This window comes from Rattus rattus, chromosome 8 (assembly GCF_011064425.1).
Source record: "Rattus rattus isolate New Zealand chromosome 8, Rrattus_CSIRO_v1, whole genome shotgun sequence".
Taxonomy (NCBI): Eukaryota; Metazoa; Chordata; class Mammalia; order Rodentia; family Muridae; genus Rattus; species Rattus rattus.
The window spans coordinates 99,075,320-99,100,664 of NC_046161.1; the positions used below are offsets into that span (position 1 = coordinate 99,075,320).

Consider the following 25,345-nt stretch of genomic DNA (forward strand, 5'->3'; position numbering starts at 1 on the left):
GGACTTTGCAAACCTCAGTGAATGTCACTGATCTACTTTATAAGTGATCCAATAGGTGTGTGTTAGATGATTTATGATACTAGAAAAGGAAGATTTTCTTGTACTGTACTGTACTGTACACGTGTACTGTACATGTGAAGGTGTGACGGTGTGTTCACTGGGTGTGGAGACTAGAGGCTGACATGTGGTTTCCTCCTCTTCTTCTCTACCTTATTTTTGAGACAGAGCCTACCAGGATCTCCTTGTCTCCACCTTAGCAACAAGGTTACAGTAATGGCAGGTACTGTAAGGGATATTTACAGCATTAGACAAATGTGCTCCATTAGCATGCTGTCCTGCAAGCTAAGGTTTATTTCCAGACAGGTTTGCATTATTCTGCTTGAGTTTGAATAGAATGTGTTTTCAATCCATATGCTGAAACCACTTCTGGTAACCAATATTAACTGGTGATAGAGAACTGGAAAAGAGAATCTCCTTCCTCTTGGTCTACCCAGGAAAATCGTGTTGACAGCATGGAGCTGAGGTACATTGGCAAACATCCTTATATATGTAATATGTAGCTATTAAAGAGTTTGAAATAAGGACAATCACACCACTCACTTTCTGGCACTTTTTGCAAAGTCAACTCCAATAGTTTTCCCATCAATTTTCAATGGCGGATGGAGACTCTGCAATATCTGAAGCAGCTGAGAGGCATCCTGAAGGAGAAAGTGAGAAGAAGAATTAAAGATATATTTTAAATATCGCCCTACCACCCACTCCTTGTAAGAAAATAAAGCTTTCCATTAAGAAGAAGAAGAAAAAAATAAAACAGGAAAGAGGCAGTAATTCCCCCCCACCCTCCCCCTTTCTTTTCCTTTGTTCTTTTAGAGGAATTAGTCCCCCACCCAACCCTGGCAGTAATTTCGTAACCTGCTTCTGGACATAAAAAAATTGAGAAATTAGACATGAAATTATCATGAAATTATTTGTTATAGAAACAAATACTAAATCAATCTAAGGGTACAAACTTAAGCTCTGTCGATTCTTTATAGCTATGAATTATGGCCTAGAACTTAATATGTAGACCAGGCTGGCCTCCAACATCCAGAGATCCACCTGTCTCTGCCTCCAGAGAAGCATGTGCCACTGAGCCAGGCTGTTACCTGTCTTTTAAGGTTTGAGAGATGTCATAGCAGCTAAAAGAACTGGCTGCTCTTCCAGAGTACCTGGGTTCTATTCCCACCACCTACGGCAGCTCACAACCATCCACAACTTCAGCTGCAGGAGACCCAAATACGCACATGTTGCCCAGGAAATGAAATTAACTTTCCCCTCAGACAGGGAAAGTTGCCTACTTTGCTCAAGTTCTTTGTCACTGTCTACCTCACGACTACTAAGAAGTCACTGTGGCCTAAAAACCATACATAGTTCATAGTGTCCTCTACTAGTGTGTACGCATACATGCAAGAATAATACCATACATAATAAATAAATCTTAAAAAATATTTATTTGGGGCTGGAGAGATGGCTCAGTGGTTAAGAGCACCGACTGCTCTTCCACGGGCCCTGAGTTCAATTCCCAGCAACCACATGGTGGCTCACAACCATCTGTAATGAGATCTGATGCCTTCTTCTGGTGTGTCTGAAGACAGCTACAGTGTGCTTATATATAATAAATAAATAAATCTTAAAAAAAAAAAAATATTTATTTTAGTATGATGTCACTGTCTTCGGACACACCAGAAGAAGGTATGAGATCTCATTACAGATGGTTGAAAGCAACCATGTGGTTATTGGGAATTGAACTCAGGACCTCTGGAAGCACAGTTGGTGCTCTCAACCTCTGAGCCATCTCTCCAGTTTTTGTTTTTTTTTTTTTGGTTCTTTTTTTCGGAGCTGGGGACCGAACCCAGGGCCTTGCGCTTCCTATGCAAGCGCTCTACCACTGAGCCAAAATCCCCAACCCTCCAGTTTTTTGTATTAAACCCTGAGCCTTGTACACTTTGCCACTAAACAAGTCAGCATCAAAAAGAACATAGAAAAGATTTTCACTTAATATGTATGTGTGCACATGGGTGTCTACGAAGGCTAGAAGAGGCTAGATGGAGTTAAAGGTGGTTGTAAGCCACTGAGCTTAGGTCCTGGGAAGAGCAAATAACACTCAGTGACTGAGCTATTATTCCAGCCTGCAGATTTTTGTTTAAAAAGCAGAGATTTGGCTACGGGCTATATTTAACTGCCCAGACTATTACTGCCTTCTTAACACACACTAAATAGGATATTTTTTCAAAAAAGAAAAAGAGGGTAAAGGGGACAGACTCTGAAAGACCAATGGAGAACCTCACCATCGCAGAAGATAGCTGCACAAAGGCAAAGCCTCTGTTCTGTTGTGTCTGTTTGTCTTTTATGAGGCGAATGTTATTGACAGCTAAGGAAGCATAGGGAGACAGTGCTGTCATGATGGAGTCCACCACAGTATGCGGAGCTATGTTCCGAAGGATGATTGCTGTGGGTAAATGAGAAAAATAACAATTAAGCTTCCTTACCATCCGTTTTAAAGGCAGGTTTAGGCAAAAATATACTTTTTTGTAGGTTCTGGTTTTTCACCCTGATAGGCTACAAGAATTTCAAAGATCAATCTTTCACAGGGCAAACTAAAGCTGTGGATGCTCGTTTTAAAAATGTGAGGGACCTGAGCTTGCTGAGAGGTCAACTTTTTTTTTTTTTTGGTTCTTTTTTTCGGAGCTGGGGACCGAACCCAGGGCCTTGCGCTTCCTAGGCAAGCGCTCTACCACTGAGCTAAATCCCCAACCCGAGAGGTCAACTTTTAACATAAAGGTCAAAGGATCATGTTTGAACTCACTGTCACAGTAGTAGTCCACAGACTGCACAGACTCTGTGGTTCCAGGGGGCACTTCCTGTTCAGAGTCTAGGAGTAAAGGAGAGGCAGGTGACGACCAGCAACCAACCCAACAAGCCCACTGCTTTCTCTGCATGGCCTTGGGGCAATGGTGTGCAAGCTTGGCAAAAGCTCTACCAGAGAAATATTCTTCTTCACCTCCCCAAAGCATTTCCTTTTTGTTTCCAATATCTTAACCTGGTCTTAGTATATGTGCCAGACAAGTCTTCAACTCTTGGTAATCCTATCCTTGGTAATCTCAGTTTCCTGAGAATCGTGATGATTAGAGACTGAACCACCATTCCCACCTCAAAATATTTTTAACCAAAAAATACATTATAACTTCTAAAGTACTTATGTATGAGACAGTTTCATGTAGCCAAGGCTGGCAACAAACTTGCTATACAGTTGAGGATAACCTGGACTCTAGATCATCCTGCTTTCATCTCCCGAGGGCCAACCATTTTTATTTTGAGCATATCTAGCAGATATATATTTTTTTAAGTTGTTGGTGGTGGTCTCTGTATGGTCTCATTCACGTGTGTAAGTTGCACGGAGAAGTCCATGTCTGGGGACTCTGCTGCTTATCTTATTTTTGACAAGGTTTTTCATGCGCTGACTCATTGCAAGTTGCCCAGAGTACCAGGGATTGCCCTGCCATGCCTCTCTAGCACTACAATTATAATTATGCCACCATGCCCTGCCTACTTTTTTTTATTTTTTTAATTATATGGGTGTCTAGGATGTGAACGCAGGTCCTCAAGCTTGTGTAGAAAATACTTTAGCTACTAAACCATCTTCCACTCTCTGCCTGCTACCATTTTTTGATAATCTTCCTGTGTAATTTAGGTCTCCTTGAAACCTACTCTATAGCCCATGCATGCTGGCTTTGAAATTTTTATTTTAATTCAGCAGAAGTGTCAGACACCACGCTATTTTCTTCTCTCTTTTTTAAAAAGTCTTTTTGCTCTCTTCAGACACACCAGAAAGGGCATCAGATCTACAGATGGTTGTGGTTGCTGGGATCTGAACTCAGGACCTCTGAAGAGCAGTCAGTGCTCTTACCCTCTGATCCACCTTTCCAGCCTGTTAAGAAATCTGTTGCTATACTTTAACCTCATACTTCTGACAGCTAATACGGAATGCAAATACTGCACCAGTGGGAGATAGCACCACTACATAATAAACAAAACAGATGTAGCATGCAAACCAGGCGAACAGCACCTTAATTTTGGAAAAGAATTTTCTGTTCTTTCCTAATCGGCATCAGCGTCTACTTAGCCCAAGGTAAAAGAGTTACATTATTATGTAAGTTCCTAGGTCACATATCCTAGAAGTCTATTTTCCTCAGGTTTACGGGCAGTAAGTCAGGTTTAATTGCATTTTCCAAACAGCTGAATCCACGCTTACCAAACTTGTCTGCTCCACATCGGAAGCATTTTAGTCTTTTCCTGAAATTGTTAAGGCAGCACTGGAAAAAAAAAAGTTTTATCTGTAATTATTTCTTACATTAGTCCAGGCTTTCTAGTCATCATGTGGGTTAGAGCAGTGAGGCCATGGGTAACTCAATAACTAAATATAAAAGCAAAAACTGCTATTATGTATCCTAGACAAAGGGCATGCACCTAAAATTTTAGCATGTTACACCCTGTGAATTCTTCCAAGAAAAATACTGTCTTTTGAAGTAGGACTCCACTTTCATCGAGATGAGGTTTTTGGAAGCAGCCACTGACAAAAGCTTTCTTCTATTGAGAGCATTACATGGACTGTCATATATACATAGTATAATGTGAACAGGGGCTTTCCCATATCAGACTTATGCTCAGTGAGTAATCTTAGTACTCTCAAAATAGTAAGACTTATAACCAAGTTCAAAATTCGGCACTGGTGACAGGAGCAATACTACTGTACATTAAAGTCCTAAGGGATGTTTGTTAATACAAGAGGGTATGTCAAAAGCTGAGACCTTGAAAATTCCATAAGCAACAAAGTGAAACACATCTAAAAAACTTATTTGAAACTCTAGGCTAGAATCTTGGATCTCCATAAAACAAAAACTCTGTGGGAGTCCAAGGATCCTGCCCTCTAATGTTAGCATAGGAAGACCAAAGAAAAGTCAGGAAGCACATAAAAATTGACTTCTGATATAAGCCAGTCATCGCTCTGATTTCCTTGTTACAATATCAAACAAATGGACAAAGAGAAAACTTAGTATATTTAATTTGGGAAGAATATATGCTTACCTTGTTACAAAGCCAATCTTCAAACTTAGGTCTGGGATTGCTATAATGCATTGCAATGTGCTTTCCTTGAATCACCAATTTTTTCTGTAAAAAAAAGAAGCAATTAGTTATTCCTATTGTGAGAAATATGTGTCCATTTTCCCAGGGCAGAGCACACTTCGGAAAAATCAGTGCTCTGGAATTAAATGGACAACATACGGGGAAGACCAACCACCGCCACCTATACTCTGCCCATCCAGTGCTTCAGATAGGCAGTAAGAGAATGGGATGCGGAGTAAAGGTAATCGGAGTCAGGGAGTGCTGAGAAAGCTGCCAAACACTAAACGCTGACATGCACCAGGCTGTCTCCCGCAGAGACAGAAGTCCTACTATTTAGCATTGACAGGATGCCTGAGAGTGACAGTGTATTTCAAACAGAAGACAGGCCTCTTCCAGTTCTGAGACTGTCTCCTTTATTAGCCCTTAGCATGGTGTCCTTGGGCTTGGCGTCACCTTTTCCCAGTCCCCCATCCTTATATAATGTAAAAGCCTTTGTATTTTCTCTTCCCCCAAATTCTTGCTTCAGGATGTGTTCTTTGGAGGGATACAGGGAGGGGGAACTCATTTTAAAAGGGAACGTGATCATATCTCCTGAGTAAGGACTACTCTCAATGCTACCAACTCTAAAACAGCTAAAAGGTTTTCTTGGCAAATGTGATCATGTCATGTCCTAGGTGATTGGTGTGCTTTTTCTCTGAAATGGGTTGTACTCTCTGCAGGATGAGTAACCAGGAGGCCAATGAAGTTTCTTCAGGGGTTAGGAAAGTTCATAAAGTATATAATACCTTATCACTAAGCAAACCAAGTAAGTAAAAGGGACTTGACTTTGAAAGGTCAAAACTCTGAGCTGAATCAATCAAGCCAAGAGCATCCCTGACACCTGCCCCCAAAGAGCCTTCATTAATAGGAGTGTCTTCTCTGTTCTTTTCTCAGGAAGGGGAATGGTGGATGTAATAGCTGTCTAACACTATTGAACAGACTTAAATAGGATATCCAGATTTTATTTTACATTTTTTGAGACAGGGTCTCACTATGTGTTTCTGAAATCTGCCTGTCTCTGCCTCTGGAGTTCTGGGATTTAAGGCATGAGCCAACATACCCAGCTCAGATTTTTAAAAGGAGTCTAACCCCTTTACAAATAAATACCATTGGGCAATTTGGTTCTCAGAACTCATGCTATGAATTTTGTCTTTGTAGCATCTAAAGGCAAAATTGCATGTCTGGCCCAGTTGGAAAGAATAGAGAGGCCATCTATGCACTATGATAAACAGAAGCAGATATAAGATGTCTACATATCCCACTAGGAGGGATGTGTGTTGGGAGAGACTCCAATCTATCACTGGGTTCCTAATCTTATTAGCCTTTTATTTCTGGAGTGAATTTGAATTATAAAAAATTTATATATTAATAAAGCTTTGTATACATTAAAATTGCAAAAACTTTAAAATGTTTTAATTTTTAGGTTATTCATTCTGACACATCTACTGTATCAAAAATGGGTTTACACAGGAAGCTTTATTGTGCACATTCTAGATTTACTAGAATGGTTTCCATGGTAAGAAACAAATGAAGTTCTACTTTACAAGAGACAGGGTCTCATTGTTAGTGCTCACTGTCCTGGAATTCACACTGTAGACCAGACTGTCCTCAAACTCAAGAGCCTTGAGTGATGCGATTAAAGGTGTATATCACCATTGCCTGGCTTGATGTTTTTATTTTAAAGATAAGTCTTACTCTGTAGCCCAGGCTGGCCTTGAAATCATGACTGTCTTCCTAATTCACTCTCCTGTGTCTGAGATTACAAGAGTGAGTCACCATATTTGACAGGTTCTAATTTCTGGGTTAAGAAACTAAGCATATGTTTTATTTATTAATTTTTTTGAGATAATGCATTAAGATTATAGTCTTATGCTACAAGGCCTGAGAAGAAATTAAGAATCTTCGATACAAATTGGTCAAAGAAATTCCCTTATCTTACATTAAGTCTTGCTATAAATGATTATATTGGCCAATTATATAACCTCTTGGGTGACTCAAATCATAAAATGTTGTTAAAAAAAATCTTTAAGTGACAAACATTTAATGTTATCTTGACATAGTACAGAAGACTCCAGATAAGGCTTCAACCGATGACTTATTGAGAAGACTTTAAGAGGCATTCTTAGGGAGGTTAGAGACTTAATGCCATGATGCCTAGATTAGACAGCAAGAACACACGGATTCCATACCAATCTTGTCAAGCCTTACTGTTTGAAAACTCTACTTGGTCCTTAACAGTCTCAGAAGATTCATCTGAGAAGTTATGCCTCTAGCTGGCATATGGTCTTCATGCAAAAAGAAGGAATTATGCGTAAAAGTGCCTGCTACAGACTTCCATTACGTTTTCTTCATTGTTGAATAGAGTTTAGTTTAGATGCTCTCAATGGATACAACGAGCAGGAATGTAATCAGTTGGGAAGAAGTTATATTGTTGACTACCACACAGATTTTCAGAAGGTAAAGTTCTGTTAGGTGGCCATGTTTAAAAATCAGAACAAATTCTGAAACAGTGTTCATGGAACTATATTTACTTTAGTAATGTCAATTTTAATATACACAAAGCTTTTTTGTTGTTAAAAATATTAAAGTCAAGTCACTCCTTTGGAACAAACCACTCCTTCAACCTTTTTTTTTTTTTTTTAAATTGTACAGACTTGTTCCATTTTCATGAATATCTAGACTTGGTGAGTGAAGCAACCTGATTGGCTTCCATCCAGCTGGTAGCATCTTGCAAGTGATAAAACTCCACGAAGGCGAAACCACGGCTTACACCTAGAGACAGCATTCAGATATAGACGGGATACTCGTGTTAGTCAGTTCCTTTATAACAGGTGAATCTCTCTCCCACTGCTTCAACACTGCGTGACAAAGCCAATTGGGAAGCAGCTTTACAAATGTGACTTGACTTGGGGATCTTCTTGATACTTTGCCATGGCAAGGAACAGCCACCTGAATTAAATGCCACTTGATTTGATTCCACACTTAAAGTAACCATGCAACCGACTATGAACAGTCAAACAAGGAGTTTATAAATCACTACTTACCGAAGGAAAAGAAAACCCCTAAAAGCAAAGTTTTTAAAAAGTTCCTCAGATGCTAGTATCGTTTTCAAAGTCATTCATATTCCTTAGCCATGGCAAACCTTTCATTCTGAATTCATGTGTTTGAAGGCTGGGGTTTATCAGGATGTTTTTTAGGGACTGAGGTGGGAATGGGGAAGAGAACTATAACAGGCAGGAACCAAGCAAGCTCTCACCTGTTTTCCTCTTCATCAGCCTCACATCTGCAGGCTGAGGGCCTTCAAAGGACTCCATCATTTCTCGAATCTGTATAGGGTTTTACAGTTAGTTTAAGTTACAACCATTAAAAAGGTTAAGAAGTGGATTTATCAGCTGTTTAGTTAATCAAGTTTTTCACTTATACCACCAAAATACATTTATCTTAAAGGTCAGAGACTATTTTTCATGAAAATAAAGCTAACGCTCTTGCTATGTGCTACCTAGATACTTTCCTCTAGTCCAGTTATTACATTATTCTACAGTCCTGATTATGACATGATTAAATCCTTAATCTCATGGCCTTTTATTCTAAAGAACACAGAATATGTCACTGTCCTCAAAACCATATCTGACCAAGAATAAAAGAGTCAGCCAAGTTCAGGCCTGAAATCCCAATCAGGAGACTGAAACAGAGGATCAAAAGCTTAAGGCATACTTGGGAGGCAGAGGCAAGTAGAGCTCTGAGTTTGAAGCCAGCCAGAAGACAAGGAGTTCCAGGATACCCAGAGGTACATAGCAGAGCAACAAAAGAGGAGAGGAGGGACGGATAAGATAGATAATGAAACACTGTAAATCAAAATTCCTGTGTTCTATGCCTACTCTCACACCTCTAATGCTTCTAATTTCATCCTTTCCTGGACTGTTGGGTTGGCCAATAAGGTAACATACAGATTCACTTTTTAACCTAGACTTGGTTGTTAAGTTTGGTGTGGTTGATATTAGCTTGTTAAAAAACAAATGAAACTGAGATTTTCTCTATCATTTATTGGGGGGGGGGGAGAAAAAAAATTGTGGTTAAGATGGTTCAGTGGGGGCTGGAGAGATGGCTCAGTGGTTAAGAGCACTGACTGCTCTTCCAGAGGTCCTGAGTTCAATTCTCAGCAACCATACAGTGTTTCGCAACCATCTGTAATGGAATCCAATGCCCTCTTCTAGAGTGTCTGAAGACAGTGGCAGTGCACTCATATATAATAAAATAAATAAATCTTAAAAAAAAAAAAAGATGGTTTAGTGGACAAAGGTCTATCTCCAAGACTCACACTGAAACCAAGGGACTGACTCCTGCAGCTATTTCTGACCTTCACATGTGTGTTCCCCTAAACAATAAATGTATAGCCAAAAATAAAACTGACTGATACCATATATGTCAGAGACTGTTGGGATCCTTACAAGCACATTATCTAGGGATACTCAACCAATTGGGAATGGCAGAACTATAGCTGGCTGGGTTTTCAAAGCCTCTATTATTCTTACCTTTCTCCTGCCAGTAGCATCTGACCATCACCAAATCAAGCTGTCTGTGTAAGGTCTTATCTAGGTTCGGTATGTTTCTATACTTTATATCAGCTCATAATTCCATCCACTATACCCTTTCCCCAGTTTTCTACCCAACCAAAGCATTTCTATCTCTCAAAAATGAGGTCAACTAATATTGACCTCCATGGAGTTCTTTCCTCATCTTTTACTAGTAAAAAATTCCCCTGAAGAAAGTTCCTGTGCTTTTTAGTAAGACTGTCTTACAAGACACCACAGCCCCCCGAGCAGCTGGGATTATAGGCTATCACATCTAGCAATGCCAACTTGTCACTGTAGGCTACAACTATTATATGCTGACTTGGCTATTTATCCTTGTTTTTTTCAAGGAACAGTAGGTGGCTTTGCACCATGGTAACAATGAAATAACAACATATTATTAACTGTAAACAGCCTATCTCACGTTTCCTATAATAGTTACTTCCACTTTAAAAATCTGTATCGTTAGATTTGTTCAAGTTTTTACTAAGTATTATACATTTATTACTTTGCTCCTAGACAACAGACTCTGGCATTTATATCTTTTAAAAACATATTTTGGGGAGTTGGAGAGATAGCTCAGCGGTTAAGAGCACTAACTGCTATTCCAAAGGTCCTGAGTTCACTTTCCAGCAACCACACGGAGGATCATCACAAAGATTTGTAATGGGATCTGATGCCCTCTTGTCATATAGGCATACATGTAAGTAGAGTGTTGATATATATACATAAGTAAATAGATCTTAAAAAACAAAACAAAACAAAACAAAACAAATTTCGTGGCAGTAGTGGTAAAAACATAAGCTTTTAATCCCAGCACTCAGGAGACAGACACAGGCAGATCTTTGAGCCTGGTCTACAGAGGGACTTCCAGGACAGCCTGGAAACCCTGTCTTGAATGCATCTGACTTGTCCTCCTGTCCCCCAACACTCCCAACAGAACAAAAAATATGTTTAACCCCACATTCCTTTCAGCATACTGCCTCCAGGATTAGAACAATGGACAACTGTTTTAGACAGAATCTTATTTTTAGAAACGCAATACTATGTAAAGAAACGCACACTGAAAATACTAAGAACGTAGGGGAAAGAAAGAGTTCTATTCCACCTGTTTAGATCATGAATCATGATATATAAGGGACTCTGAGGGGGAATGAATTTGTCCAAAGAGGAATAATAAATAAAAAAGCAAGTACATGTGGCTAGAAAAAAAGAGTTAAGACTTGAAATACTATTAGAAATTGAGAAATGTCAGGCTGGAGAGATGCTTCAGCGGTTAAGAGCACTGACTGCTCTTCTAGAGGACCCAGGTTCAATTCTCAGCACCCACATGGCAGCTCACAACCATCTCTAACTCCAGTTCCAGTTGGCACCTTTGGACACACATGCACGCAGAACACCAATGCACATTAAAAAAAGTAAGTAAGTCTTAAAAAGAAAAAAAGTTAAGAAACGCCAAGGAATAAAGTATCATTTTGAACATGTTGTCCTGAGATTTCAAATAGAAAATGTAATTTTGTTCAGAATAAAAAGACAGCCTGTAACTTTCTGGTTTTCTTTTTGGTGGTGTTAGAGCCCAGTCTTTGGGTTCTTTAAGGGTCTTGTTATATATCCTGGACTGGCCTGAAATTACCAATCTTTCTGCCTCAGCCTTCTGAATACTTACAAGAATACAGCATCAGGCTGGGCACTAAAAATTAGTTTTTCTTCAAAAGTTTTCAAAAATCTTACACATAGGTATTTTGCCATACATATGGCTATATACCATATTTGGGCCTCATGCTCCTGGAGGTCAGAAAAAGGCACCTGGAACCGGAGTTACAAAGAGTTGTGAGCTATCATCTGAATATTGGGAACTGAACCTGGGTCCTCTGGAAGAGCAGTCACTGTTCTCAGCTGCTGAATCACCTTTCTAGCCCCTTAGAGGCAGTATATTAATGGGGGTACGGGGAGGTACTTGAAGGTGGCAGTGGACTACTGAGCTTGGGAAAGACTAATCCTCAAAAACATTTTTTTTTTTTTTTTTTTGAGGCAGGATATGACTATGTAGTGCTAGCCAGTCTAGAACTTACTATAAAGATCACAATGGATTCTCAGGGAGATCTCTTGTTTCTACCTCTTAAGTGCTAAGATTACAGGTATGATGTATCATGCTCAGCTTTAAAACCTTTAAAAACACGAATCAGCTATACCATCTAATAGCTAATGAACAAACCAGGCTTATTACAGTCAGAAACTTTAGGAAATTCCATATTACATTCAAAGGTTAGACATAAATAGTACTTTCCCTCAGTCCACCACCAAAGAAAGAAATCTATTCCACTAAACGACATCAGATAACACCATGAGACAATGAGAAGTTTGCTGTCCCTATTAGAATGTTAGACCTGTGGCTTCTCTTACATCGCTCTCGGTGATGGTGATAGGAAGGCCACGGAGCATGATGGTCTTGCTCTCTCTCTCGTCACTGATGTCATGTCTATAGTCATGTTCTCCATAGTCACCATCTGAATGGTAGCCATCCTCAGACCGGTCACTGTTCCTTCTTTCACGCTCTCTCTGGCCCAAAGAAAACAAAATTATAATTAAAGTCACCCTTTACCCATCAATCTAGATCCTATGTATACTATATGCAAGCCTGGTACCCGCAGAGTCCAGAAGAGGATGCCAGACAGCTTGGAACTAGAATTAAAGATAGTTATAAACCACATGTGGGTACTAGAACCAAACCTGGAGCCTCTGCAAGAACAGCTAATATTAGCTGCTGAGCCTCTCTCGTTCTCAATGCAATGTCTTAAAATGAATTCTCTTAGTTGCAAAGAATGATTTAATAATTCACTATAAAATAGTAACACAAAAATAGTGTTCTGTTATACAATTATTAGAGGGCTGGAGAAATGGCTCAACGACAGTTAAGTGCTACTCCAGGGGACCTAGGTTCAATTCCCAGCAACTGCATAAACAGCTCACAACTCGCTGTAACTCCAGTTCCAGAGGATCTGTACCCTCATACAGACATCCATGTAGTCAGATCATCAACATAAATACTGATAAATATAAATAAATCTTAGAAACATTATATATATAGAAAAAGGGGGAAAGGTATAAAGTTATATAGGCTGTATATTTCCAAACACAGATACGAACGAGTTTGTAATATTTAAAAAAAAAAGTGCTGGGTGATGGTGGTCCATGCCTTTAATCTTTTTTTTTTTTTGAGCTGGGGACCAAACCCAGGGCCTTACGCTTGCTAGGCAAGTACTATAACGCTGAGCTAAATCCCCAACCCCATGCCTTTAATCTTAGCACTCAAGAGGCAGAGGCAGGCAAATCTCTGAGTTTGAGGTCAGCCTGGTCTGTACAGGGACTTTTAGGACAGCCAAGGCCACACAGAGAAAATGTCTCAAAAAAAAAACCCCAAAAAACCCAAACCAAACCAAAACAAAAAAACAAAAAAACAAACAAACAAAAAAACCCAAACAAAACAAAACAAAACAAAAAAACCAAAATCAAACTAAATCAAAGCTAAAACCCTACAAATACTGAGGACCAAACCTATGGCCTTGCACATGCTACGCGAATGTTCTATGCCTAAGCTACGTCCCACCTTCTACCACCTCATCTCTAAAATGTGAACAACACATCACATGACACAGTGGCCCACACCTTTAATCGGAGAACTGGGCAGGCAGAGACAGGAGGATCTGAGAGTCTGAAGTCAGTCCAGCTCTACATACTAAGTTCCAGGACAGCAGTTACATAGTGAGACTGTGGTGGAATGGGGGCCAGCCCTCCTTATAACCTATTTTATAAGGTTGCTATGCAAAGAAGTTCATGAAGTCCATGTACTCAAGGAATCCATGGTAAGCCTTACTTTGGCTATGGGTACTTTTAAAGGCTCACTTTACATTCAACTTGAATATGCTTCAGTGATCAGTGTGATTTTCAAGTTGCCATATTTCCTTACTTTACAAGAATATTATCCATATAACTTTAATTAATTATAATTGACAATTGCTATCACTCACCTCCGGACTATCATAGTCTCGATAGTCATCATATCTATCGCCTCTCCGATCATCACTTGATCTTTTGTAATCTGAGTCCCTCCGCCTGCTTCTAGATTCACGCTCGTCACGGTCATCCCTGTCTATGATGGAACCATATCTTCCACTACGCTCTGTTCTACTCACTCTGCAAGGAAAAATAATGTTCATTTAAGTATATCAATTAATTATATCATTTCATACATTCAGGAAAAAAAATCACCCCACATATCAGTTTATAAGGTATACCCAAATAGTTTAATGCATTCCTTAAAACCACCAGTGTTTGGTTTACAAAGGTATCTAGTGAGAGAACATACATAGCCAAGCTGTGGTGATCCATGCCTTTAATTACAGGGGGCAGAGGCAGGAGGGTATCTCTATATAGAGTTCTAGACCAGCCAGGTCTATGTGGTGAACTGTCTCAAGAAAAAGAAAACACACATACACACACACTCACAATCGACACAAAGTTGGAAATTATATTGGTCTTCTCTCCAACCCCGAGCAATCAACCTTCTAACCAAGTAATCATCAACACACACACATGTGGATCATTTCCCTAAGCAGGCTCAGAAAACATTTCATATTTTACTATGGGTAGCAAAAGGGTACATTTTAATTACACATGTTATTTGAACAATAGATTGCTGTCACAGGATTACATGATATCACCTGACATAAACAAGTCTTTTTAGGATGTGAGTTTCATCACTCAACAACTGGCCTCTCAGTAGTAATGTGGGAGGCTATGCTAAGTCAAATGATTAGAGAGAGATCTCCATATCCACAGTGGCTGAAACAGCCAATAGTTCTCATCTCTGTTTAGTTTATCTGGTTCCACTGGAGACTGATACTCACGCCTCACAGACCGCGGAGCTAGCTATATCCCTAGTCCTAATATGTTCCATCCTAATTCTCTAGCTTTCCCTTTGTCTTGATGTAACACAGAGCCCAGGCTGCTCAGCTCTCAGCCACTGTATCTATCACAAGGGAATAACAAGGCCTGGCACTCACTCACCGCTTGTCAGGCAGGCTTTGAATAGCTCCTGCCCACAGGTGGAACTTTCCACGGCCTACTCCACACTGCTTCCCTTAACCTAATTCTTGGCCTTCGGATTTCACCTCAGAGAATGCTTTCTCCAGAAGCTTTCCTATGCTTCTCGTGTGTCCAAGACAGTACTTTAAATTTTTATCATAACTTTTAACTCTCTTACTGGACTGAAGTTTGTGAGAACAGAATCATGAAAGTGGTCGTTTGGAACACTTGAAACACAATATACATTTAAATATTTGCTTGCTAAATAAACAATTTATTATTGTTATTGTCCTTTTTTTTTCTTTTTTGAGACAGGCCTTCACTATGTAGTCCTGGCTGGCCTTGAACTCAAGAGATTTGCCTGCCTCTGCTGGGATTAAAATTGTAAGCTGTCACCACCACACAGAGCTGAATAAACAATTTTAAGCAAATATTTCAGTCCCTACTAAGTTGCTGAGATCAAAGACATGGAATGTATTAAAACTCACCTTTTGTCTGAACCCATTGTCTCACCGAAGATCTAGCACACTGCTTCAAAAGGTTTAATTTTTTTTTCCCCCTGGGGGTGGGGAGAGAAAAATTGCAAATTTCAGATATCACTACAAACTGGGATAGAAACTGACTAATTCTTAACAATGACTAAAATGAGGAAGGAAAAGGAGGCCTGTCAACACTAAGTTGTGCTATAATTTTGATAAGAACCAGGAAGATGAAGGACACTTTAACATACTAAGATTATATATTCAATAAGAAACTCAAGAAGGGTGAAGGCTTTAGACACTTTGGATACTTCTATTATGATTACAAAGCAAAAAGCTCCTTAATTTCATAACCAAATCAACTCTACTGAGATGGAGGATGGTTAAAACATTCATTCATCCAAGTATCTTCATTAACATAAAATTCAACACTGAAGTCGTAAAACAATTTCAAATTTTTGACAAGAACTTAGAAGCTGAAATGCTGATCTGACTGAAATTTACATATATAACGCAACGCCTGATCTCAATCTATTTCAGTAAGACAAGACCAAACCTTAACTCGGCTTAATAACTGTGTATCAATAACACCTATATCTTGGACCAGCTCTGATCGACACAGGCTACCGAGTGGCCAACAGCTTTTCCCCAGTCGATGGGCCGTAATAAAACATCACACAGCTATACTTTTAGATGCCTGTGATGGCCCAGAAACTATAGTTGCTGCCATTTCTAAAATCTGGTCTTTAAAGCACGCACTCAACAAACAATTCGTTGATTTAAAAAATAAGAGATATCTAGTGATTCAAGCTCCGGGGTCGAACCGCTACTGCTCTCCCTTGTTTCGCCAGAGATGCCCATACCCACCTCCGCGGGAGGTGCCCGTGCCCACCTCTGCGGGGTATCGCAGCCGAGATGGCGGCGCTAAGACCAGTGCATTCCAGCATTCAGTCCATCTTTCCTATATTACATACATCCCTCCCAACCTCTGAGGAGGTTCCCAGTCCTCAAGCTACTATTCCTAACCACCTTTCGCAGAGCGAGATTCAGTTGCAGACGCTGGGCGATGATGGCTTAAGAGATTGCCAGGCGCTTCCGAGGGGTGTCCGAAGGACTGGATCGCCACAGCTCCGCAGGACAGGGGATTCGGGACAACGTCCCAGCAAGAGACAAACAACTCGAAAGAGGCGGGCCGAGGACTGGGTTAGAGGGCGACCTATGAAAGCCGGCAGAACCAGAGGCGAGGAGGGGCGCGGCCCTCAAACGCTAGCTTAGTTTTAGTCCCTTCAAAGACGCGGCTGAGCAGTCACCTCTGGCGGCTGACAGGCAGACTCAAGGGACAGCACCAATGGCAAAATCACTTGGGCGTAATGGACGGCCGCCGCACTCACCCCCACAGAGGGAACAAAGCAGGAGTAGCGGCTCTGCGTCTCAGAACCTCGAACAAGGTTCGGCCGCTCCACAAAATGGCGTCTCCACCGACCGTCTTCTCCTACCCACAGTACCTCGCGCGTCGACTCTCCCCACCCCCACCCCACCCGCCTCTCCAGAGGCATCCAATCAGCGAAAGTGCCCGTCTGCGCGAGGGCTGCCGGGAAATGTGGTCGCCCAGGCAGCCTGTCACTGGACCCTGCGTTAATTTTTTTGCGTGTTTCATCTGCTCCATGACAAAGCTGCCATTCAGCCTCTGAGAACCCGGATGTGAACTCTACTAGCGCTTGACAGTGTAAAGTGTATAATCCAGTTTGTAGAGAAGGCATACTACTGATTACCTTCCCAGAGGCTAGGTTAGACTTCGTGTAGGGGGTCTTCACAAATATCCTTTAAATCACCATGGGGATGTACACCTGCATTCCAGATAACGAAGCAGAAGGATTGCCATGGTTTTGAAGCCATTTTGGACAACTTTATTCTCTCTCCTAGGGCAAGTCATTAATGTCTAGTTTTACAAACATACAGAGCTAATAATTTGGTAAACTGGAAACTGAACTAGGTTGTTTTCAGAAGCCATGACAGCAGCTAGAATGTGAACTCCAGAACAATAGGGATATTTTGTTGTGAGACCCTGCCACAAGCAGAACAAAACAACAAAAACCAAGCCGCGAGTCCCTGAGATGGCTCATCAGGTAAGGCTTACTGTCAAGCCTAAGAACCTGAATTCCATCCCTGCAGTCCAGATGATGGAGAGAACCACTCATGAGAGTAGTCTGATGTGGGAAACATGGACGTGTGTTTTCACATATACCAAAAATTAAATGTAAAACCCAAATTCAAGCCAAATCACCAGCCCTTCATCCATTAAAAAAAAATCCAGCAAAACATAAAAAATCCTAGGGGTTTATTTTTTCACTGTTTTCTTTGTGGAGATATTCTTATCCAGTTACCATAACTTGCCCTCTGCATATGTAATAATTAGGGAGCTGTTCTTTTCACATTTTGTTTTTATTTTCCTTCCCTCCCCTCCCTTTTATTTTCTTTAAAAGGGGTCTCTATAGTACTGGCTAGCCTGGAGCTCACAATGTAGACCAGACCAACATCTTAATGTGGGACTGTTGCTTATCCTCTAGCCTTCACCTCAGGCAAGCTGGGATTAGGAAGGAATGTGTCATGGGATTAAAGGTGTGCTGGAATTAGGGTGACTGAAACTGGCTGGAAATGCCTGAAAACATGACTGTTTCTTTCAAGAACACATACCCAACATCTTTCTCTCATATCTTTGTATTCTTACTTTATGTATTGTATACATGTAAAGATATATGCCCAATTCTGGTCAAGTATATATGTAACACATTTAACTTCCAAAAACATACATTTGTCTGCAGATCGTAGAAAGCTCTTGTAGCTGGGTGTGATGACCCATGCCTTTAATCCCAAGGCAGATGGATCTCTGAGTTCAAGACCAGCCTGGTCTACAAAGTGAGTTCCAGGAAAGCCAGGGTGACATTCAGAGCTCACTGGTTGCTGGGATTAAAAGTAAGCCACCATGCTCAGCTGCCAATTCAATTTAAACTCAAAAGCTACTCTCCTAACCGGAGACAGATTCCATCCAGGGATGAATGCCATCCTCTCAATAGTCTGTGTCTCTGGTTTGAGTCATTGTGATGAGCAGAACAATTATATCCCCCAGGCTATCTGGTAGTTGATGTACCAAAGACAATGGAAATTGTTTTGTTTTAAATTAAGCAACACAAATAAAATAAGCAAATGTATTGTTGAACAAAGTTTTAATAAAATAGTCTTTTTGTCTTCCATTTTAAAAAATTTAAAAGTTGGTTCAGAGAGCTAGAGATGGCTTAGCAGTTTAGAGTGCTTGCTGTTCTAGCAGAGAATCCTAATTTGGTTTCCAGCACTCATTATCAGGGAGCACAAGCCTTTAACACCAGCTCCAAGGATCCCACATCTTCTTCTGGCCCTAAATGCATCCACCTACACACAGAGACAAATAAAAGTAGTAAATCTTACTAATCAGAAAGAAAAAAGTTTGGACCAGTGAAATGGTTCATTTGGTTAAAAAGTACTTGTCACCAATCTTGATAATCTGAGACTTTTCTTCCTTTTTATTTTTCCCCAAAAGAGGATTTCTATATATTCATGGCTATCCCAGAACTCATTCTGTTGACTGGCCTCAAACTCAGAGATCTGCCTGCTTCTGCTTCCTGAGTACTGGGTTAAAACCATGTGCCATGACCATCTGGTTTGATAATCTGGGTTTCTAATCTGACTACAAGTTGTCCTCTGACTTCTACATACACTGGTTCAAGTATGGTTCCCCCACAACACAAATATACATAAGATGAATATTAAAACAAAATAAAAGTAGTCAGGGAATTTGGTAAATGCCTGTAATCTCAGCTCCCAGAAAAGAGGAGATAGAAGGAAGATGAAGAACTTGGGGCTAGGCTGAGTTACAGAGTAAAATTCTTTCAAAAGATCCCCTGATCCAGTGAAATAACCTTCATGTGTCTGTTAAAACCAAGCACGCAACCAAGCAACCAACAAACCAATGACTTCTCTGATTACCTGGCAAAAAATAAAAAATGAAACTGCTTTGTCCCAGTATTGGAACTACTGCTCCAAAAAATGAAGTGAAAGATGTTTTTCCTTTGAAGACAGTTGTAGGACACTGTTTTGCCCTACAGCCTTGGGGTGGTCAAAGAGCTTCTAAATGTTTAATTGGTAAACCTACATATGGAAATGTGTTATACCTCAGCAGTTACTAAAACTACAGAGGCTTTTCTCACTGATGAGATCAGGATCATTAAGTATGTTACTCCCGTACTCTAACAGATCAGCACTGTTCCCTGCTTACTGTAGCACTAGTTGACCATTTCAGCATTAATCAGATATGCCCACATTTTCTATGGCAGCATTTTTTCTTTTGTTTTGTTTTGATTTTAAGGATTTATTTATATATGAGTACACTTTTGCTTTCTCCAGACACACCAGAAAAGGGCATCAGATCCCATTACAGATGGTTGTGAGCCACCATATGGTAGATGGAATTTGAACTCAGGACCTTTGGAAGAGCAGTCAGTGCTCTTAAATGCCAAACCATTTTTTTCTTCATAACATCAAGCTCTATTCTCTATCCATTGTGGGAAAAAAAAAATGTTAACAAAATTTATTCACATTGAAAAAAGTTTATTTAAAAAAGTTCTAGCAGCAAGAACAGTAACAAAACAAAAGGAGAGATGGACAAACAAAACAAAGAGGAAATTGTATCCTGTGGGGTGTTTCCACTCTTAATCGAGTTCTTTGTATCGAGCAAACATAACTCTTCGAACAGCATCTCTGTAAGTCTCATTAGACTGTCTCTTGCTGGTTCTTCCTGGGGCACCCCCAGACCCTCTCATCCGCCCTTCAATCTGCAGAACAAAGAGTCAAGTGAGAGCTTTGAATAAGGAAGATCACAATGCTGTGATTTCAAAATAAAGGTTTCAATATTAGACGCATGAGTTTTAACAGAAATGAAATGGGTAAGCCTTTGAAGGTCAGCAATTGCAGAGGCCCAACTCTACCCGAAAGGGCAATATTTCCTTTGATCACCTTTTCTATGGGTTCTCCCTGAAAATAAGAGGAGCTATATCCTTCCAGGGAACCAAGACTAATTTCATGGTCCCTGTATCTTTTTTTTTTTTTTTTTAAAGATTTATTTATTTATTATTTATAAGTACACTGTAGCTGTCTTCAGATACACCAGAAGAGGGCATCAAATCTCTTTACAGATGGTTGTGAGCCACCATGTGGTTGCTGGGAATTGAACTCATGACCTCTGGAAGAGCAGTCGGTGCTCTTAACCGCTGAGCTATCTCTCCAGCCCCCATGGTCCCTATATCTTATCTATCAAAGATCTGTGCTGACAATCCCTCTCATAGACAGGGTCTCTAATCTTTGATTACTGGTTCCCTGGCTCTTTTAGTCCCTGTATTCCCTCAAAGCCCCGACCCCGCACCCCCTTTTTTGGTATCAGTACTAGAGCCTCAGACTGAGAAGTGAGTGTCCTACCTCCTCCAAGTCACAGTCCAGCTTTCCTGACTGGTTTTTTAATCAAAATGAACCTTTAGTCTCCAAGGACTTGGCTCCTACACTGCCCTCACTGCTTGTTCCTTATATAAGAGTATGAAGAACTCTATTTAACTTCCCTGCCTTCTTCTGTTAGGGAAATCATCACGGGCCCAGCACAACATGTTATAACACAGGATCTGGGCGGGAGGGACTGGTGAGTTGGCTTAGTGGATAAGGGTACTTGCCATTAAACTGGATGACCTGAGTTTGATTCTTACAAGGTAGAAAGAGTACTGAGTTCAAGAAACTGTCCTCTGATTTCTATTTTGGGTATGTGCTCTGAGGCAAGACAGAAAAAGTTAAGTATATTCAAGGTTCATATAACTCCTAGGAAGACAGAATTCATCTTACCTCCTCTGATGAACCCAATCCAGGATGGCTATATCCCAGGCCTGCCCCTTTCCTCCAGCCAGTGGCCTGCTGGGCGCAGCCTCCTTTGCTACTAGTGTCAGTGTCTTCTTTATCAACAGGGTTTCGATCACTGTAAGAGAAACAGATACACTTCTAACACCATTTTTTTTTTTTTCCCGGAGCTGGGACCGAACCCAAGCGTTCTACCACTGAGCTAAATCCCCAACCCCCTCTAACACCATTTTCAAGGTGAGCTGCTAATCTCTTTCTGAGATCTGTTTCCTAATAACTGTATTAAGCACAACCCGATATCCATGTAGCTAGGCTTGTCCTGAGGGTGTAGAGGTGACTAAGATTGGGCCTTGATCATGGGAAAGAACATGAAGAACATGAAGATTTTGTCAGTAGATGCTGATAGGACACCAAGGACATCAATCATGGATGTGTACCATGGAAATACAATGAAGGGAACACAAATTTGAACAGTTTCAAGAGTGAAAGGTTTTAAGCAAGAAGACACAACTGAACTGGATCTGGGCAAATGAGGGGCTTATGAACTAGGAAATGTGTAGCAGCCAAGTAGGGTGATTTGTCGAGTAGAGGAGTAGCAGAAACTGATAAAGATATGCCTTTTTGAGGTCAGATTGCTTAAAAAAAAAAAAAAAGGAGAGAGAGGCCTTGAACATCACATCACACTTGATACTTTAGGCACCCCTTCTAGGTAACATGTATATGTACAAAATAGGTAGTAGTGTTTTGTTTCTTTGCTATCCTGGGATTCAAACCAAGGGTATGTTAGGTAAGCCCTCTATACTCTCAGTTCACAAAAAGGACAGATCTTTTCATCTTCTTCTGGCCTTCATGGGCACTCCATGTGTGTGGTACAGACATACATGTAGGCAAAACATCAATGTACATAAAATAATAAGAAACTGTTTGCTTGTTGTGGTACTAGAGATCGAATCTAGGGGCTCAGGCATGCTAGGCAAGTACTCTGTGTTAGTCTATCCCCAAGATTACAAAGGTCAAGTTTCTGTATTCAAAACATTTCTGGGGTTGGGGATTTAGCTCAGTGGTAGGCGCTTGCCTAGGGAAGGCGCAAGGCCCTGGGTTCGATCCCCAGCTCAAAAAAAAAAGAACCAAAAAAAAAAAAAAAAAAAAAAAAAAAAAACCAAAACATTTCTGGTAATAGAAAACGGATTGAAGAACAGGAGAAACAACCATCCCCTTTTAAAGCTGCCTCTTATCTGAACACCCCTCTGTCTCTTAAACCCTTTGCTAAAAAAATATATTAAAAATCTTCAATAGGGTCAGGAGAGATACCCAGCACATAAGAACACTTGACCCAGATTCAGTTTCCAGCACCCACAAGTGTTTGGCTCACAAGTCCTTTTAACTCTCTGTTTCAGGGAATTCAACACTCGGTCTTCTGGCATCCATGGGCTTCTGCATGGTGTACACACAGACAACCTCCTTACCACACATTTTATAATATGTATAAATGAATACATATCTCTGTAGATTTATCATATGTGTGTGAATGTGTTAGCTGCATGTTTATGTACCTGTGTGTGCCTGATGCCCTGCAGGTGAGGAGGAGGCGGCAGATTCCCTGAAGTGGGGTTATGGACAGTTGCGAGGACAAGTGGGTACTGGAAAATTAATCTGAATCCTCTACAAAAGCAATAAGTACTGGCAACCATTAAGCCATCTTTTTAACTCTCAAATACATGTCTTAAAAATTATCTTAATAAACTTCCATTCTACTTATATACTTTATAGTATAAAGAAGACAGACTCAGTAAGACAGGGTAAACAGAAGGCTATGAAGGAAGTGAATCTGAAGGTTTATTAAACTGGGTGCAATGTGGAGCCTCAGATGAGCACAAAAAGAAATAACCAAGATATAACTGGAAACAGTTTTGTTTTATTTTCTGGCATAGGGTCTTACTAAGACTTGGCTGGCCTGGAATTTACTATGTAGACCAGGCTAATCTTAAACTCAAAGATCCTTTTACTTGTGCATTTACAGTGCCGAGATTAAAGGCATGAGGAACCAGAGAAGAAATAGTTGAGGTTATTGGGTTGGCTAAGGCCCTGAGTACCCTAGAGACACCAAACAAAAAGCAGAGGAGTTAGAATCAAAGAGTACAATGAGCAAGACCTTAGAAAATATCTGGAATATTCCTGAAGAGGAAGCGGAAGCAGGCATGGTAACATTTGCCTTTAACTCAGATACTTGGGAAAGGGGTGGGTGGGGGGGCAGGCTGTTTTCTTCTGGTTTGAAGCCGTCCTGTCTGCCTCCTTCCCTTCTGCTTAGGAACCTTTTTTGTCAGTATTTTTCCTACTTTCCTTTCAAGGCCTCAAATACCCTTTCTTGTTATAAACAGCCAATAGGATCTCAACAATTATCAGTGACTCTTCAATCCCACTACTCACAAAGCAAGGTGGACTTGACATTTTTCTTTAATCCAATCATAGCCTGCCTTTAGCAATCATCTCTCAATAGACCCACAATGTAAGCATCATCATTAGTCTCTGTTTAAGTCTATCTTCTGTATGCATAGTAATTCTTAAAATAGATTAATATCCCACTTTAACTGATTTCCTGCCACTTTAAAAATGTGTTTAAAGTGAAATGGCCTCTAATCTGTTGGGCAGCTGAATTTTCTGCCACTCAACAACACACTCCAACTGTTTAGCTCTGTCAGATCACTTGTCAAATGCACCATATTCTTTAAAAAAAAAAAAAAAAGCATGGTGGTGGCATGTGCCTTTAATATCAGTGCTTGATCAGCAGAGACAAGCAGATCTTGAAACAAGCAGATTTTGAGGCCAGCCTGGACTACAGAGTGAGTCCTAGGACAGCCAAAGTTATACAAAGAAACCTGTCTTGAAAAAAAAAAACAACAAAAAAAACCCAAATAAATCCTGTTGTACATAGTTTCTTCTAATTGAAACCTTCTGCTGTTCCCTTCCTTTCTGATTTTCCTGTGAGCCACACTATCACTTAAGCCTTCTCTAGTCTGTGTACACAGAACCAAGGATAATGTATGCCTTGTCTACTTGAATGTTCCTTGTACTTAGTACAGAGGCAATACGTCACTGATTACCAGCAGACTTGATGGATCTCAGACTTGTTCTGAGATTGGAAAGTGCTTGACTGGAAACAAGTAGAGGAAGATAAAAAGTCATATCTCCAGCAGCAGCCAATCAATCAGTTAGTATGCAATTGGAGAATGGAGATTCCATAGAGAAATAGTATTATTGATATAGATAGCCACTGCAGCCCTGGTTTCAGTAGCAGAAGCAATGCAGCCAGCCAGTCTTCCTAGAAAACATGCATATATTCATGTAAAAAAGTGGTCAAAGGGGTTGGGGATTTAGCTCAGCGGTAGAGTGCTTGCCTAGCAAGCACATGGCCCTGGGTTCGGTCCTCAGCTCCAGGAAAAAAAAAAAAAAAAAGTGGTCAAATAGGGCTGGAGAGATGGCTCAGTGGTTAAGAGCACTGACTGCTCTTCCAGAGGTCCTGAGTTCAAATCTCAGCAACCACATGGTGGCTCACAACCATCTGCAATGAGATCTGATGCCTTCCCTCTTCTGGTGTGTCTGAAGACAGCTACACTGTACTCACATATAAATAAATAAATAAAAAAAAAAGTGGTCAAATAGCCATGGTGGTCTTACGGGAGTTCAGACAAAACTAGCTTCTAGTAACTTCATCCCTCTCAGACAAAGTAGCAAATCATTTGCACAAGACAGTTCTATTATTAGGTCTGTAGGAAGTGGCTGGATGAAGAATGTCCTTACCTGTCTGTTTCCCTGGAGTATTTAATCCGTTTCCTTTCTGGAGAATCAAAAGACTGTAGTTTTTCCCTTCGGTCATTTCCTTTTTCTTTAAACCTTCCCTGTGGGGAACAGAAGAGCAGATCTGAGACTTCTACTTATGAGCATTGGGAGGGGAAGTGCTAACTTGGGGGGAGGGGTTGAGGTTAGGAAGATAGAATCTTGTTGTGTTCACAGGCAGAGATCATGTGATCCTTGCATTTCAGCCTTCCAAAAGCTACCTATGCACAGGCTTTATTATTATTT

At 40.5% G+C, this 25,345-nt stretch overlaps 2 protein-coding genes across 6 annotated transcripts in view; both read right to left on the reverse strand.

The window, feature by feature from the left end:
• Rbm5 (RNA binding motif protein 5) overlaps positions 1 to 16,824 on the reverse strand; it is a 28,848-nt gene extending 12,024 nt beyond the window's left edge. The window contains exons 1-11 of one of the 4 annotated variants that reach the window (XM_032910564.1): positions 16,367 to 16,824; positions 15,347 to 15,417; positions 13,802 to 13,967; positions 12,177 to 12,332; positions 8,459 to 8,528; positions 7,901 to 7,974; positions 5,125 to 5,208; positions 4,292 to 4,352; positions 2,846 to 2,911; positions 2,328 to 2,488; positions 601 to 698 (exon numbers count right to left, since the gene is read on the reverse strand). In XM_032910564.1, coding sequence (XP_032766455.1) covers positions 601 to 698; positions 2,328 to 2,488; positions 2,846 to 2,911; positions 4,292 to 4,352; positions 5,125 to 5,208; positions 7,901 to 7,974; positions 8,459 to 8,528; positions 12,177 to 12,332; positions 13,802 to 13,967; positions 15,347 to 15,363 — 953 coding nt within the window. In that variant the 5' untranslated portion in view covers positions 15,364 to 15,417; positions 16,367 to 16,824. The other 3 variants (XM_032910565.1, XM_032910566.1, XM_032910567.1) reach the window with 3 other exon arrangements.
• Positions 16,825 to 19,961: 3,137 nt separating this feature from the next.
• Rbm6 (RNA binding motif protein 6) overlaps positions 19,962 to 25,345 on the reverse strand; it is a 97,533-nt gene continuing 92,149 nt past the window's right edge. For both annotated transcript variants that reach the window (XM_032910572.1, XM_032910570.1), the window contains 3 exons: positions 25,064 to 25,161; positions 21,254 to 21,383; positions 19,962 to 20,202 (listed from right to left, as the gene is read on the reverse strand). In XM_032910572.1, the coding sequence (XP_032766463.1) occupies positions 20,080 to 20,202; positions 21,254 to 21,383; positions 25,064 to 25,161 (351 nt within the window). In that variant the 3' untranslated portion in view covers positions 19,962 to 20,079. The remainder of the gene's footprint in view (positions 20,203 to 21,253; positions 21,384 to 25,063; positions 25,162 to 25,345) is intronic.